Raw genomic sequence first — 17094 nt, 5'->3', positions numbered from 1 at the left:
TTCTGTCTCTGGGCTGCAATTTGCCATCTTCCTCTCCTCTCTCCCCCAAAAGGGCCACTTTTCTTTTTGCTACCTGCTCTGCGCTTTGCTGTTGGGTTGTCCGAGTGAATTGGCTGGCAGGAAATATATTATTCTCCCCACCAACATGCCCCCCCCCCATTAATTGTATGGATGGGTTTGAGGACCACCACTGTCTTCAAGGATCTGGCTTAACAGGGTGATGTACTGAGATGCAAGAGTGTTAACCACTGAGGAAATTGCATTGGTTCTTTCCAACTAACCAGTCGTCTGGACCAAAAGCCATTTTGAAAGAACGATGCATTTTGATGGTCCTTGCAGGGGTGTGTTAAGCACACACACTCCCTTGCAAGGCACCAAGACCTCCAAACCCTTAGAAATAGGGACCCTTACGATGTCACACCCTTCCCTCCTCCAGATTCTTCACAAGTCTAAGGTGGGCGGAGGGATGGGGGGGAAGGGGGTGGTTAGAAGTGCCTGCTCCACTCCACCTCTCTTTTATTTTCTTGCCAAAATGTAGATGATAAATAGTGTTTGCATTTCTCTTAGCTTTTTCTCTTAGGAGCCCAAGGTAGTGTATACATTCCCCCCACCTCAATTTAATCGTCACAACAATCCCACAAGCTAGGAGGGACTGAGAGGCCTGGACTGTGACCCGATGTCACACATGGGGAGCTTTGTGGCCAGAGTGGGGTGTGTGTGTATGTGTGTTGAATCCTGTTCTTCCCTGGGTCCTAGCCCGACACTCTAACCACTAGGCCATACTGGCTGCTGCTGAAACGTCCTTGCGAATTGGAACCCTCCTCTTGGAAACTTAAATTGCTACATTTGTCATTCCTGGTTCCTTCCCCGAATATCCAACTTGCAACCTTCTAAATCCCATAGGATTAATATATTCTAATGGAACCTAGCCTGTGTTGACTAAGGGTGGGGTGGCTGTGGTCTGCTGAGGTAAAGAAATGTTGAAGTCTCCTCTCTGGAAGGTGTCAGACCCTTTTCTCCCTTTTCCTCTGCCCCCTAACCTGTCCGTGCATTTACTTTATTTATTTATTTTGTGAACCGAGTGTTGCATCTGTTGTCTGGTTCCATAACCCTGAGCCCAAATGCCAGTAGATGTCAGCAGACAGTCTTGCTATGACCCAAACTGTCCTTCTCAGTTAATTTAAAAAGGGGGGAGGAGTAGAGATATGATGTGGTTGTGTAAGAAGCCTGAACTTAAGTGTGAGCAGTCTCCGGCTACATGTGTCGTGTCCTCTGCACTCCCATCTGTGTAATGGGTTCATGCTCACCTTTTGTTTTTAAAATCAAAAACTGAAAATTATAATGTGCCATTTTCATTACCAATATGAGGCAACTGGAAAACAGAATGTATGTACAGTATCTGCCAGAGTCAAGACTAGAATCTAGTAATTAAAATTGGTCCCTATAACGCTGGCCTTCCATGGGAGGTTGTTGGTGAGAATTAGAACCTTTTTTTTTAGAAGGAAGTCCATCGGCTCAGTGGCAGAGCATCTGCCTTGCATACAGAGGGTCCTGGGTTCAATCCCCATTAGCCTCTTCCCTGCCTGAGACCTGGGAGAGCTGCTGCCAGCCAGTGCAGACAATACTCAGCTAACTGGACCTATGGCCCGACTCAGGATAAGGCATTCTACTGTGCTCCTGTTTAATCCAGGCCTTTATTCAAAACAATGAGGACTAGAATCTTACTTATTTTAAATGAGAAAGGCCACAGCAACCACTTTGCACACAGAAGGTCCCGGGTTCAATACACATTGGCATCTCCAGTGATCTGTCTCTGTATTGGGCAGTTTCCTATGTCCTCCTCCTCCTCCCTGTCCCTGAGCCTGGAACTACAGATACCGTTAAATACATCTAACTTGGCAGTGCTCCACCAGTCAGGGGTACAGGTGCAGCTGCTGAAAACCTGGCTTGTGCAAAATATAAAGAGTTGCCCATCTGGAAATGGTGTTGTGTGTGTAGCAGCTTTCCAAAGCAGAGGTCTCACGTCTGAGAGGAAGCATCGCTGTCTGCTCTCATTATTGCTGGTGGCAGGGCCCCATTGTTGTTGTCGTTTTGTTCCTCTGGTGTGCCCTGTTGTTGCCTCTTCCAACAGTTGTTTTCACTGTGGAATGTTGCTTTTCGGTGTCTTCCAACGCTGACCTTTTCCTGTTTGCTCTGTGGCCCCAACAGCTTTGGAGTGACGAGGTGGAAAAAGTAAGTATTTGCCAGTGTTCCAGCTCTCCGATTTTTCCTTTGCTAAAAATGTCCGTGAGGATGAGTTTCACGGGAGGAAAGGCCGTAGCTCAAATGGTAGAGCATGTGCTTTGCTTGCAGGCGGTCCCAGGTTCCATCCACAGCATCTCTGGAGGTGGGGGGAGGCTGGGAAAGAGCCCCTGCCTGAAACTCTGTAGAGCCCCTGCCAGTCATTGTCGACAATAATGAGCTACATGCACCGTTATTTAATTCAGCCCTTTTGTCCGGAATTACAGTATGAGGACTAGAATCTTGGCGGCGGCAGGGAGAGCTGTAGTTCCATGCTGGAGCATCTGCTTTGTATACAGAGGGTCTGAGCTTCAGTTCCCTGTTTGAAACCCCCAGGGAGCTGCTGCCATTCAGTGTGAACAGTTCTGAGCTAGATGGACCAATGGTTGGTGGACTAAGTTGAAAGCTGTTTCCTATTTAATTCCACCTTTTCTTCAGAACCATGAGGACTAGAATCTTACTTTATTTTTAGGGCAAGGGCCGTAACTCAGTAGCAGAGCACATACTCTGCATGGAGAAGGTCCCCCCTTTTAAAATCCCCAGTGGGTAGGGCTGAGAGAGACACCAGCCTGAAACCATGGAAAGCCACTGCTGCCAGTCAGTGTAGCTGAGAGATGGTGGAAGTCCCAGTGGAGGGATCCTGTTCTAGGGAAGGCTGGCAGGGAGGGACCAGGACAGGGAGGTGCGTGTGTGCATGTGTGTGTGCATGCCATGACATCACAGAAGGACCTTGTGTGAGTGTGGCTGTTGGGCCATTGAAGAAGGCCCCTGTGTGAGCATGGGTGTTGTGATGTCACAAAAGTGGGTCCTGTGGGTTGGGGATGCTGTTGATATCACAGAAGGTCCCTGTGTGAGTGCAGCTACTGCAGCATCTTACTGGTTGGAGGCAAGGGTGCTGTGACGTTAGAGCAGGGCAATCTGCATGTGGATGAAAGGATGATGTGCTTTGACATGAGGTGGGCCAGGGGACATAGGGAGGCAGGTTGGCTTTTGGAAAGCCACAAGCAGAGGCCCAGCAGGGTCAGGGGTGGTGTTAGGCTGTCAGAGCAAGGCAATTCATGCATTGATGAAAGGGGCAAGTGCTCCAATGGCAGGCAGGCAGGTGGTCAGGGCTCTGTGTGGATGCTGTGAGGTCACAGGAGGAGGCCTGGTGTGTGGAGGGTTTAGATTCTGTGATGTCAGAATGCAGAAGCCTAAACATGTCAAAGGGGATGGGTGCTTTGTTGCCAGGTGGGCTGAGCTCTGCTCAGAGGTGAGTGGTGTGCATGTTCTGACATCAGAGAAGGAAGGTGGAAGCAGGCGCTCCCGCTGGTGCCAGGGAAGGGGTGGGGAGTGGCAGTGCGGGGTCTGCCCTAAGTGTTTATGTGGGTCAGGAGGTGACTGCTGTGACATCACAGGAAGAAGATGAAAGGAAAGAGTGTGCAGTTGTCAGGGAAGGAGAACCTTTGGTCCAAACAGCTCAATATTGCTCACACCAACAGGCAGCATCTCCCTCCAGGGTTGCAGACGGAATCTTTCCCAGCCCTACCTGGAGAAGTCATTGGGGGCTGAACCTTGGACTTTCTGCATAGACATTGCCTGCTTTATCGCTAAGCTGTGGGTATCCTTTCGCCTCAATTTTTGCTCCGTTAGGCTGGCATTTTGACCACGGAACCCCTGCCCCCACTAGCAACCGGATATGAAGGTTGAAAAGGCCAAGAAATTGTGACTCTGCTCATGAATCGTAGTACCACAAAATCTTCAGGAAGGCTGGACAAGCTTATTGACTTGGGCAGAGGGGGCTTCCTAAACGTATTTGTTTTTCCTCTCCGTAGCTGATGACAACACATCTTCTTGGAGCTGCTTTGCAGAGTGGGGTGCCCTCACTTATTTTGGCAGTTCCCAAATGGGCTCACCAGCCAGTTGCAGGACCCATAATGACCCTCCACAGAGCATCATTCGGGAAACTCACTGTGGGAAAACTCATGTTGCTGCCCCCTTGTGGCCAACGTCCTTCTAAAAGGAAAGTGGGCCCAGTGGAGGATGCCTCCTGCTGGTGAAAGTTCTGGGCAGTAAGGCTGGTTGCCCTTAAACCATTCCTGCTGTCTCTTCTTCCCATGGCAGCTGGGGAGAGTTTCTGCATTGCACAACAGAGAACTCCAATGCAACAATTGCGCTGGAGGGAAAAGTCAATGCACAACAGGTTGTGCTCTCTGTCGCTCAGCAAAGTGACCAGGAACTCGTTTTCTGTATTCTCGCTCACAACAAAATCCCACAAGCAGAAAGCATTTTGCTCACAGGAACAAATATACTGCTCAGTGTCTGCTTTGGCTGCTTCCTGTTCATTCACTTAATTTCTACTCAGGACCATTGAGCACACATTTTTTAATATACCCATTTATGCCCCTACCATCAAGCTCCATAAGGCAGCAGAACGAGATGTGAAAACTTTCACAACTTGAATTTAATTAAAACAGCTGCAGCGTAGGGACGGCTAACGATCTATTCTCCCCAGGGCCCTCTGAAACAATAGAATATTAATGCTGTCTAAACCTCTTTAATGAAGGAGCCCCGCTGCTGGCATTCTTTCTTGGGCGGATGTCCCGCAGTTTAGGATGGTTGGCTTATGTTCTTATAAGGACTGATCCCCAGAATGAAACATTTGGAGTGGAGAAAGGGGTTGTTGAGGGGGGAGGGGAATGACATAGCTGTGATTCTCCCATTCACAACTATTTTATTTCAAGAAAATTATGCACCATTTGATTGTAAGGAAAGCCCTTGAAGCCATTTACAAAAAGAATAAAACAAGGAAATTATGGGTAAAAACTTTTAAAAAATAAATAAAATAAAACCCGCAATAAAGTAAAACCAGATTAAGGCACATGCCAACATTCTGCATATCTGGACAGGCTTTGCCTAACCCAAAATGTTTTTAGCAGGCACCGAAAAGTGTACAGTGAAGGTGCCTGCCCGATGTCAAGAGGCAGGGAGTCCCAAATTGTAGGTGCTGCCATACTAAAAGATCAAGTTATTGCACAAGTGAAACTGGTATTATATGGCACCTGTAACAGCACCACTTTCACAGATCAAAGCTATTTATTATCCACCCTTCACTCTAAGCAATCAGGGCAGGTCAAAACTATTTAAAATGCAATATTTTAAAACAAATGAACTACAATCACAAGAACAGGGTGGGTCCTAAAAAAAATTAAAAAATAAAAATCTCAAGGGTTAAAGGTCAGGGCAAATAGGTGCATCTGCAGCATACAACAAAAACTTTACAGGGAAAGCTCCTGATGAATCTCTGTGGGGAGGGAATTCCATAACTTGGGAAAGGCACCCCTTGGGGCTGCTTCCCCAGCATTTCTGAGGGTGGCAGAACTATCAAGATCTGCTGATCTTAAATATCCTATAGGTCTGTAAGGAAGGAGGCAGTCCCTTAGATATTTGGGGCCTGAGTCGTTCTGTGCTTCAAACAATAGCCTGATCCCCTTCATTTGGGCCCAGAAACCAAGTGGCAAAAAGATCAAGCTGTGTGTTCAGCTTTTTCCAGCTTGTTGACTCCTTTCCCTTGCTCCCCGAACCCTCTGTGATAGGAGATGGGAAACCTTCTCAGCCATATTCCCAAATAGGCAACATTCCAAGGGCTGCATGGGAGTGGCCAATGGGGCCAGAGCCGAAAGCTGGCACAGCGAAGGAGGCAACCCTCACTTTCGTGTATCCTTTCCTCTCATCCAGTTTCTAGCCATTTCAGCAAAAGTCAGAGGATTTATATACACCCCCTCCATCCAGGCAAGAAAAGAAGCATTACTACAGTTCAACGACTTGTTCCAACCAGGCAAAAGCTCTCAAGGAGTGGTTGTGAGGGGGGTTCAGATGGTGAAAGGGCAAGAGTCCAAGGGTCAGATTGAGAGGTCTAGGGCAGTGTTTCCCAACCTTGTGCCTCCAGATGTTTTTGGCCTACAACTCCCATCATCCCTGACCACTGGTCTTGCTAGCTAGGGATGATGGGAGTTGTAGGCCAAAAACATCTGGAGGCACAAGGTTGGGAAACACTGGTCTAGGGATCCACATTTGATTCCCAGGCTTGTGGCTCCCCATCTCTCCTCTCCGATGACACCCCACTCTCTTGCTCTGTAGGCAGAACACGAGCTCCGGATGGCCCAGACCGAGTTTGACCGGCAGGCAGAAGTGACCCGTCTCCTCCTGGAAGGGATAAGCAGCACACATGTGAGTCTCGCTGGAAAAGACATCGCGTTGCTGTTCATGACAAGAGGCACACAGCACTTCATTGCTAAAACAGTTCTATTGTTCAATTGTTAAAGCAAATCTATTCACACATACAACTTTCAAAATCTGGACAAAATGGGCAAAGGTTCTGGTCCCAGGCCTCATTATTGCATTACAGTTCCACCCGGTTTTCAAAAATAAATATAGAGCCTATAATGTAGGTTGGTTCTAAACACCTGCCTAGCCTAGCATCTAGCCTAGCCTATATAAAACCAAACAGTTCTCCCATGTGTAGGAGAAGATGTCCCACTATAGGGACATATCAGCACGTGGGGTGGGAGTGTGCCAAAAATAGAAAAGTTATGGGGAAATGTACTTACAGAAATATATTTGATTACAAGGCAGACAGTCCCATGGCCCCAAGACTGGCATTACTTAATTTGTACGGCAACATTATGTTGCAAATTAGAAACAAATAACTCATAACATATCTGTTAACCACTACAAGAGCAACTATTGACAGGACACAGAAATCATTATCACAGATTAATTATTAACTATGGAGCAATGGCATAATGCAATTTGGCAGACAACATTATTGGGAAACTTACACAAATATTAAAAGTAGCAAGAGGCCAAAAGAAACACAACTTTTTTGTGCAGTCTACTGCAACTTTTATTGATTACACAAATAATGAGGCATATGGTAGAATAGTACCCATAGTTTACAGCAAAGTCTGGTGTGCACAAACTCTTTTTTTAAAAAAAAATCCTCCCCTCTTACAAATTCCTATAAATTATAATTGTTGTTGATGCAGAATACATTTTACTAATGGTTACAAGTCTAAGCAATTCATGTCATTTCATAGCTGTAGAAACTAATAATTTTGGCATATATACTTTGACACAACTTTGTTAATGTATTCAGAAATGTTTGAGGGTTTTATTTTTATTTTATGTAATTGTTGCATGCCATGTGTTCTAATGCAGACAAAGATAGATCTAAATGCAACCATATCAAACAGCTTAAAAATGAAAATGAATAAAAACTATTTTACGAAAGGGAAAAAAAGCCCGATAAGCCTTGCAGCTGGATCCACCAGATGCCTCGATTGGAAGCCTGCCAATAGATCCCCCTCCTCAGTGCCTGGATCCCAGGACTTCACTATTTTTCTCCTTCTTTCTTTAGGTCAATCACCTTCGCTGTCTTCATGAGTTTGCTGAAGCTCAGGCCACATACTATGCCCAATGCTACCAGTACATGTTGGACCTGCAGAAGCAGCTGGGAAGGTAACAAGCTGTCCCAACGAGATGCGTCCATTTGGAAACTTGGGTCACAACTGCAACCATACATTTACAGCCCTCTCATACCATTCCCCACCCCAGAAAAAGAGAATACTGCAAGCTGTAGTTTGTGAAGGGTGTTGAGAACTACAGTTTCCATGATTGCTTTTAAAGTGGAGTTAGACTTCTTTAAATGTATGATGACCTTTGGTTTAATCCAACACAGGGCTAAGTCTCTCCTTTTGCCAGTGCAGGGATTTCTCCTTGCACAACAGAACATTCTCCACCCCCCCACACCCTAAATCTATTCCAGAGCTCCTCCCAAGCAATCAGAGGGGATTTGAGCAGGGCCTGGGGCCTATGGGGGGGGAGGAGAGTGGAAAGTCCCGTTGCACAAGTCAAAATAATAATAATAATAATAACTATTATTATTATTATTATTATTATTATTATTATTATTATTATTATTATTATTTATAATAATTTATAATAATGTTGTACCCCGCCTATCTGGCTGGGTTTCCCCAGCCACTCTGAGCGGCTTCCACAAAGATAAAAAATACACTAATATGTCATACATTAAAAACTTCCCTGAACAGGGCTGCCTTAAGATTTCTTCTGAATGTCAGGTAGTTGTTTATCTCTTTGACATCTGATGGGAGGGCATTCCACAGGGCCCTCTGCCTGGTTCCCTGTAGCTTTGCTTCTTGCAATGAGGGAACCGCCATAAGGCCCTCGGCACTGGACCTCAGCGTCCGGGCAGAACAATGGGGGTGGAGACGCTCCTTCAGGTATACAGGGCCGAGGCCGTTTAGGGCTTTAAAGGTCAGCACCGACACTTTGAATTGTGCTCGGAAACGTACTGGGAACCAGTGTAGGTCTTTCAAGACTGGTGTTATATGGTCTCGGCGGCCGCTCCCAGTCACCAGTCTAGCTGCCGCATTCTGGATTAGTTGTAGTTTCCGAGTCACCTTCAAAGGTAGCCCCACGTAGAGCGCATTGCAGTAGTCCAAGCGGGAGATAACTAGAGCATGCACCACTCTGGCGAGACAGTCCGCAGGCAGGTAGGGTCTCAGCCTGCGTACCAGGTGGAGCTGATGGGACAGGGCAGTTGAGCACCATCCATTGTTCTTAGCTTCATGACTCTTAACTGTTCCACCCTCCTCCTTTTTAATATACGGGGTGGGTTTGGCTTTACCTACTGCAGGGGTCTGCTAGCCACTGTCCTGCCTGCCCCCAGCTCAGTCTTGTGGTTTGTCTTCCTCCATGAACAAGCACCTGCCCCCCCATTCACATTAAATCATGTTTCTTTTTCATTTGGGGCTTAATGCAATGTGCAGGCCAAACCAGCATGCAGGGATGTGGATGCATGAAATAAGTATTTACAACCAGCCTCATTGGAGTCCCCTTCTGTTGCTCAGATGGCTTTGAGACATAGGCAGCAGAACCCAGGCCAGGGACCCGAATGCGGCCCTCAAGGCCTTGGGTCTGGTCCTTGGGTCATTCTGCAAGCCACACCTCTAACTAGCACTCTGCACCCCCTTGAGTGTTTTTACCTGTCTGGGATGTGTCCTTGAACTCTGATAATACCTCTTGGCTGCCTGGATGGAGGACAGAGAAGGGTATGCACATGCCACCAAATTTTTCATGGCTGAATTATTATTTTACATGAATAAATTTACCCTACTGCACAGAGGCAAGAGTCACACCCACAGCTCATCCTCCTCCAGGCCTCTGGCCCTGTTCACTTCCAGCATGCAGCCCTCAAAGGTTTGCCCCAAAGAGAAACTTGCCTTGGGCTGGGAAAGCTTCCCTGCTTTTGCTCTCTGGGGTTGGTCCAGCAAGTTTTGTTGATGCAGGAGGGCTGTTCATGGGCTGTCTTCTTCTGTCTCTGTTTTCTTCCCATGCTTTCAGTTCCAGAGGAGAAATGTAAGTAAAAGACCAAAGACATTCTGGGTAATAGAGAGCTAGGGCAGGGCAGATGAAGGGGGAAGAGCCCTTGGCAAAGAGTCTTCACTGTGTTGCCTTTTGCATTCATGGCACACTGCTTAGCTCCACTAGAGAAGGCTTCTTTTCTGTGATCCCTGCTTTTACAAAAAAAGGGGACACTGGGCTGTCCCCCCACGCAACTCCCAAGAGTTTTCCTTAACTATGGATAAAGGTTTCCTGTTGAGTTTATGAGTGTGGGCATCTTTTCTCTTAACATGTGCATTTCAAATCTTTTGTTTGTAAATTAATAAATTAATGGCACTTCCACCGTGGCCTTTCTCCCCGAGGAGTCTAGGGCCTCAAACAACAAGTGATAAAAAGCATATTGGAAACCAATTCCGATAAAGACGCAAACTGGGATAGACCTCGGCTTTAAAAAGGACCGTTGGAAGTTGAAGCTCTTCTGCAGTTGTCAAAAAGACGACAGATGTGTCACTTTTCTGCTAGCCTTTTATTCTATCCTGCTTTGCATGGGTGAAACGCCTGACCAGCCTGTTTATAAATGAAGTAGAGGTACCTGTAGTGTGGGACGCAGGTGGCGCTGTGGGTTAAAGCCTCAGCGCCTAGGACTTGCCGATCGAAAGGTCGGCGGTTCGAATCCCCGCGGCGGGGTGTGCTCCCGCTGCTCGGTCCCAGCGCCTACCAACCTAGCAGTTCGAAAGCACCTCCGGGTGCAAGTAGATAAATAGGGACCGCTTACCAGCGGGAAGGTAAACGGCGTTTCCGTGTGCGGCTCTGGCTCGCCAGAGCAGCGATGTCACGCTGGCCACGTGACCCGGAAGTGTCTCCGGACAGCGCTGGCCCCTGGCCTCTTGAGTGAGATGGGCGCACAACCCCAGAGTCTGTCAAGACTGGCCCGTACGGGCAGGGGTACCTTTACCTTTACCTTTACCTGTAGTGTAATGGGCTCAGGCCCGATCACCCCTGTCTCTTACTCTCCCTTTTCTTTGCCTTGCAAAGGCTTCCTGGAACTTTTGTGGGCAACGCAGAGTCCACCTCACCTCCGCCAGCCACTGCCTCACCCACCACCATTGCTGCAGGTGCTGCCACAGGCCCAGCTGTGCCCATCATTCCAGTGGTGCCCACTGTCATTGGAGCACCCAACTCTGCCCCTGCTGTTGAAGCCCTGAACCCCAGTGATGTGAAGCCCCCTGCCAGCGGGACACGGAAGGCCCGGGTCCTCTATGACTATGAAGCCTCAGACAGCACTGAGCTGTCTCTGCTCTCAGATGAGGTTGGTGGTTCTCTCTCTTTTCTGCCAAGTGATGCTACAGACAAAATGTGGTTTAGGGGCAAGGCTGTTGTGTTGTGTTGTTTATTTATTTAATAAAAATTATACACCACTTGATTGTAAAGAGAAGAGGGGAAAGAACCCCCGTTTACTAAAAAAAATAAAAGCAATAAAACTGCCCTTAACAATTTTAACTTTTGAAGTTAAAATAACAATAGAATAAAAACGGATGGAAACTCACATTAGCTTTCTAAGCATCTGGGTGGGCATGTCTAAATAAAAACCTTTCTAGCAGGCACCGAAAAGGGTGTGGCGAAGGCACCTGGTTGGTGTCAAAAGGCAGGGAGTTCCAAAGTATATGTGCTGCCACACTAAGAGATCAAGTTCTTACAAATGCAGAGTGGATATTTTGTGGCGCCTTTCGTAATGCCACTCCTGCCGTTTGAAGTGGTCAAATGGGCACATGTAGGGTAGGCGATCTTGTAAACTGGTCCCAAGGGCTTTTTATATGCTAACAGCAACACCTTGAACTTGACCCTGTAGCAAATGGGCAACCAGGGCAGATCTGAGTGCAGGTGTGATATCCTGACAAGGCCTCACTCCTGCTAGCTAACACTCTGCAGCACCAACTGCAGTGTTGCTGGAAACCACAGGATGGGAGGGTGCCCTTGTGCTTGAATCCTGCTTGTGGGATTCCCACAATGGGCAACTGGTTGGCCACTGCGAGAACAAGATGCTAGACTTGTTGGTCCATTGGCCTGACCCAGCAGGCTGTTCTCATATTCTCAAGTATGTAATTAGCCATTTTCTGCATTTCGTTTCCCTTTGATCTCACTTCTTATAACCCCCTGCCCAGCCAACCATATACAATGGTACCTCGGGTTACATACGCTTCAGGTTACATACACTTCAGCTTACAGACTCTGCTAACCCAGAAATATTACCTCGGGTTAAGAACTGTGCTTCAGGATGAGAACAGAAATCGTGCTCCCGCAACGCGGCAGCAGCAGGAGGCCCCATTAGCTAAAGTGGTGCTTCAGGTTAAGAACGGACCTCCGGAACAAATTAAGTACTTAACCCGAGGTACCACTGTACAGTGGTGCCTCGCAAGACGAAATTAATTCGTTCTACGAGTCTTTTCGTCTTGCGATGTTTTTTGTCTTGCGAAGCACGGTCCGTCGCAACTGCACCTCTTCAAGCGGCTTTAGGAAAAAAGCGAACAAACTCGCAAGTCGTTTTCGTCTTGCAAAGCAAGCCCATAGGGAAATTCGTCTTGCGAAGCGACGCAAAAACCGAAAAACCTTTTCGTCTTGCACGTTTTCCGTTTTGCGAGGCATTCGTCTTGCGGGGCACCACTGTATATTTTACATATTTCAGAAAGAGATCTGTAACTCCGGATAACACTTTGTGAACTATAGTCCACAAAAACATATGCTGCAATATTTTTTGTCAAAAGACTTTTGCCTTTTTAATGGTTTGCATCTAACATATTGCCTACAACTCTCTGTTAGATGATCACTGTGTACAGCCTCCCAGGGATGGACCCAGACTGGCTCATAGGAGAGAGGGGCAATCAAAAGGGGAAAGTCCCTGTTACCTACTTGGAACTTCTCAGTTAAGCACACCTGCCGAGGATCCTCCAAGCAAGTCACACACCTTTCCCGTGACCTGACATCGTTTTTCAGAGGCTGCTGACTACGTAATTCCATCTAAGGCCATTCGCTCTCTTCTGGGTCAGATTTCCCCCCTCACTCTGTGTTTGGATTAAGGCACAGAGACGACCAATGAGCTTTCCAAGGCTTTTAAGATTGACTCTGTCAACCATTCCCACAACTGGCTTCTAGAGTTGGTGGGACCCAACTTGGATTCCCACTCTGGTCCAATAAGCCCTTTTGAGGATGGCTGACAGGTGAAATGAGGACTAGCCCCTTGCTTTTTTCCTCCTCCTCCTTGTTTCTGCTGCAATTATTTGGGTCAAACCAAATGGAATTAATGGAAGTCACCTGTAATAGGCTGTGTCTTCCCCGTCCTTTTTGTTCCCACAATTGTTTTTGACCCACCCACAACCTACCCACCCTGGTCCTGCTTTTAACTATTCTATGTATTCTGCTGGAGTCAGTTGTAGGGAGAGCTGGGCATCTGTGGCCGCAAAAATCTGGTTTATTTTCAGATTTAAGCCAAGCCTTTTGAGTCCCCTTGCAAAGAAGAATGTTTTAAATGAACTATGAGTCAACCAGAGGATGAAGAGGGTGGGTGGGGGGTAAAGAGACGTAAATGTCAGCAACCCAACTGAATATGTAGCACCTCCTGGAAGGCAGATTCCTCACTTTCTCCCATTATTCTTGACTCTTGCCAACAATGAAAGGAAGATGAAAAACACTGAAAAATTAATGGGTTATAGTTGTCTTGGCCTGGTTTAGCTGCTTAAAATACTTGCTATGATTTTATGTGGGGCTGATTTGTTTGTTTGTGTGTGTGTTATTTCTGAGTTTACATTTCCAGCTGTCTTTCCCGCCCCAAAATAACATTCCACCTTTCAAAAAGCTACCTTTATCCTCTCCCCCTCCTCCCTGTTGAAACTGGCAAGGCTCATAACCAGAGTTCACTGCTCAATTTCTTGACATGCCCTTCGATTCTGCCCCACATTGGTTCAGCTTGCATATCCCCAGCCATGAGGGCAGGAGACTCTTGGAGTAATACGAGATGCATTCTGAAATAGCCCATCCTTACCTATGGGACTCCTCCAGTTCTCACCTGGCCCAGGCATCAAGTAAGCCATAAATCCTTTGCTGGAGACAAGAACCTGTCCGAGGGGGGGAGGGTACTTTCTTTTGTAGGACAGGTCTTAGTGCAGATTAAACCTTCCATCCTGCTGCTCCTGGGCTGACACAACCTGGCTGGCTTATTTTGTGTTTTGAACTTTTATTTTTTCATCTTGAGCCTTTTGTGGATTATCCTGATGTAACAGTTTTCAGAGCACTTCCATATGGTTGACTTTTGCCAATAAAACACCTAGCCTGCACTCCTCCTCTGTCTTGGCTCTCTTTGGAGCAGTGTGTGTGTGTGTGCGCCATTCCCCAATACCCAAATTCCACAGAAGGTAATGATATCAAGCTAAGAGCTTACAGATTTGTAAGACAGGGCTCCCGCCTCTTCAAAGAGGAACACAGAATTTTGACAGCCCTGCCTTTCAAGATGGTGTCTTAATTGGAAGATTCAAGACAGATAAAGGAAGTACCGTATTTTTCGCTCTATTGGACGCAGTTTTTCCCCTCCAAAAATTGAGGGGTAATGTGTGTGCGTCCTATGGAGCGAATGCAGGATTGTGCCATAGCTGCACGCAACCCCTCCGGCAGGGAGAGGCTGCACAGGCCTAAAGAGGAAGCCAAAGTAGTGAGCGGAATCCATCCCGCTGGCTGCGTTGGCTTGTGACATAGCCGCGCGCAACCCCTCCGGCAGGGAGAGGTTGTGCGCAGCCTACATGCTGCTCTTTGGGGCTGGGGGGGGGGGCTTATTCATTTCCCCGTCTAAAAACTAGGTGCGCCCTATGGTCCGGTGCGCCCTACGGTGCAAAAAATACGGTACCCCTTCACACAGTGTGTAGTTAGACCATGGAACTCACTCCCACATGATGTAGTGATGGCCACCAACTTGGATAGCTCCAAGTGAAAAGATAGGCCTTTACTGAAATATGAATGTCCATAGTGGCTGCCAAAGCAATGTTTCGTATACACTTCCATATTACATACGTGCTTTTCACTCACCAAAGGAGCACAGCACTCTTAGCAGTTGCACCCAGTGCCATCATCCTGAACCAATCAAAATCATTTAGCTCTTCAGATCAGCCTTCATTGTACTATCATGTAATAACATCATTTTTCACTGTATATTATTCAAGTATTAAGATTTTATTAAACTCTTAATAAAGTCTTTAAACTTAAATAATTTAATAAAGGCAAGGCTGTAATTAGCAAAACCAATACACTGTGTTCAGAAACCCAACTGTTGCCTTTATTTAAAGCTGAAGTAACTGGTGAAAGGGTCTGAAGGTACAGTCATATCTCATGTTACATCTGGTTCGTGTTACGTTCTTTCAGGATACGTCCCGCAGCGACCTGGAAGTACCGAAAATGACGTCATGTGCATGCACAGAAGCACTGCCAATTTGCCAAACAGCTATTTACAGATTTAGCCACCTGTGTTGCCAATCACCAGGGTTCAGGACTGTCCTGTTCTGGGATGCTTGGGATCTTGTCCGTTCCCTTGCTTGGGCGAGCAGCATCAGCTTAAAGCTTTCTTCTGTAGTGAGTGCTGCAGCAAAGTCATCATTCAGAATATCAAGAGATCTGTTTCCCTTGTTCTTTCATCCAGTTTGTCAGCTTCTGGCCAAAGGGTCAGTTTCCTCCTGATGCAGCTCTGCAATCAAATCCTCTTATTTGGTGGGATTTGCCATCCAGGGCATGTGGCCTCTGTGGAACCAGGAGGATCTTTCCTTCGCCTGTAACCTGTAATAGGATATATTGGTTGCCAATCACACCTAGTAGGGCTCTTTTCGTCAGGCTGCAAGGGCCAGTGGGACAGCTTGTCTCTGGAAAAGAGAAAAGAAAACTAACAGCAACATTTGATGAGCTCTATGTGCAAAATCTTAGAAACTTTTCTTTACGTTCAGGACACTGGCATCCTGATGGTTGTAGAGAAAACATTTAAACCCACAACTCTAATTAATTTGCAATTACCAACAAAACCATGAGATCATATACATTCACTTAACCAAATGTGTTTACTTTATGATAAACACTATTATCAAGATTAAGCAGACTGTATAACAATATTTCGACGCAGGTGGCACTGTGGTCTAAACCACAATCCTAGGGCTTGCTGATCAGAAGGTCAGGGGTTCGAATCCCTGCGACGGGGTGAGCTCCCGTTGCTGAGTCCCAGCTCCTGCCAACCTAGCAGTTTGAAAGCACATCAAAGTACAAGTAGATAAATAGGTACCACTCCGGCGGGAAGGTAAACGGTGTTTCCATGCGCTGCTCTGGTTCGCCAGAAGGAGGTTAGTCATGCTGGCCACATGACCCAGAAGCTGTACGCCGGCTCCCTTGGCCTATAGAGCGAGATGAGCGCCGCAACCCCAGAGTCAGTCACGACTGGACCTAATGGTCATGGTTCCCTTTACCTTTACCTATAACAATATTTCAATATTTCCCCCTTCTCATGTTCATAAAGCAACAAGCAGCTTGATCTATGAGCATAAAGGGGGGGGGATGCTGAAATATTGTTACTCAGCTTTTTCTTTATTCTTTCCTTTTTGGAAGAGCAAACTGGAATCACTGAATAACTTCTTAGAAAGTATAAAAGAAAATTCACGCAACAACCAGGAATGGTGAGAAAACCAAGAGCAGCAGCATGTTCAGGTTTCCTAAAGCAAAAGGATAGTATCAATTTTTCTTTTACAGTATGGAAAAAAAGGCATCAGTGAGGAACCAATAATAAGCATAGAAAAATTCACAGAAATAAGAAAATTCATTATTTTTTATATTTTGGCACACAGAATGGTACAGTATTACAGGATATAAACAAGGATAAGCAATTCTCCAGCCAGGGTATAGGCACAGACTGGAGCAATTTGCTCACCAAATTGGACCCCTTTCAATACCTGAAAGGAAATAAATTTCAAAATAATTCATAATCAGATACCACAACATGACCATTATAATTTAATGCCTGGTTATCTTATTTTACACAAGCCATCAGGATACAGAATCAAATCAGGGTTAAAGAAAGGACAGTCATTAGGACCAGGATGAGGAGTGGCAGTGAATTCTGGAAGGAAACTTACCTGTACTAAGGGCAGCCCCTTTTATTATTAATAATAAATAAGCAATTAATATACAAATCAAAGAGATGCAGCTGGCGCTGTGGGTTAAACCACAGAGCCTAGGACTTGCCAGTCAGAAGGTTGGAGGTTCGAATCCCCACGACTGGGTGAGCTCCTGTTGCTCGGTCCCTGCTCCTGCCAACCTAGCAGTTCGAAAGCACGTCAAGTGCAAGTAGATACAATAAGTACTGCTCCGGTGGGAAGTTAAACGGCATTTCCG

At 46.5% G+C, this 17094-nt stretch overlaps 1 protein-coding gene across 6 annotated transcripts in view; it reads left to right on the top strand.

Moving 5' to 3' along the window:
* The window catches only part of SH3GLB2 (SH3 domain containing GRB2 like, endophilin B2), a 49474-nt gene extending 35459 nt beyond the window's left edge, over positions 1-14015 (top strand). For 2 of the 6 annotated variants that reach the window (XM_083722403.1, XM_083722401.1), the window contains 6 exons: positions 2209-2232; positions 6400-6489; positions 7679-7779; positions 9688-9702; positions 10723-10996; positions 12505-14015. In XM_083722403.1, coding sequence (XP_083578529.1) covers positions 2209-2232; positions 6400-6489; positions 7679-7779; positions 9688-9702; positions 10723-10996; positions 12505-12612 — 612 coding nt within the window. In that variant the 3' untranslated portion in view covers positions 12613-14015. The remainder of the gene's footprint in view (positions 1-2208; positions 2233-6399; positions 6490-7678; positions 7780-9687; positions 9703-10722; positions 10997-12504) is intronic. The other 4 variants (XM_083722402.1, XM_083722404.1, XM_083722405.1 and 1 more) reach the window with 3 other exon arrangements.
* The last annotated feature ends 3079 nt before the right edge of the window (positions 14016-17094 follow it).

Source organism: Podarcis gaigeae (genome assembly GCF_964106915.1).
Source record: "Podarcis gaigeae genome assembly, chromosome: Z".
In the NCBI taxonomy this organism is placed as follows: Eukaryota; Metazoa; Chordata; class Lepidosauria; order Squamata; family Lacertidae; genus Podarcis; species Podarcis gaigeae.
The sequence above is the reverse complement of the archived record's forward strand: the minus strand, read 5'-3'. Positions and strand labels throughout refer to the sequence as shown.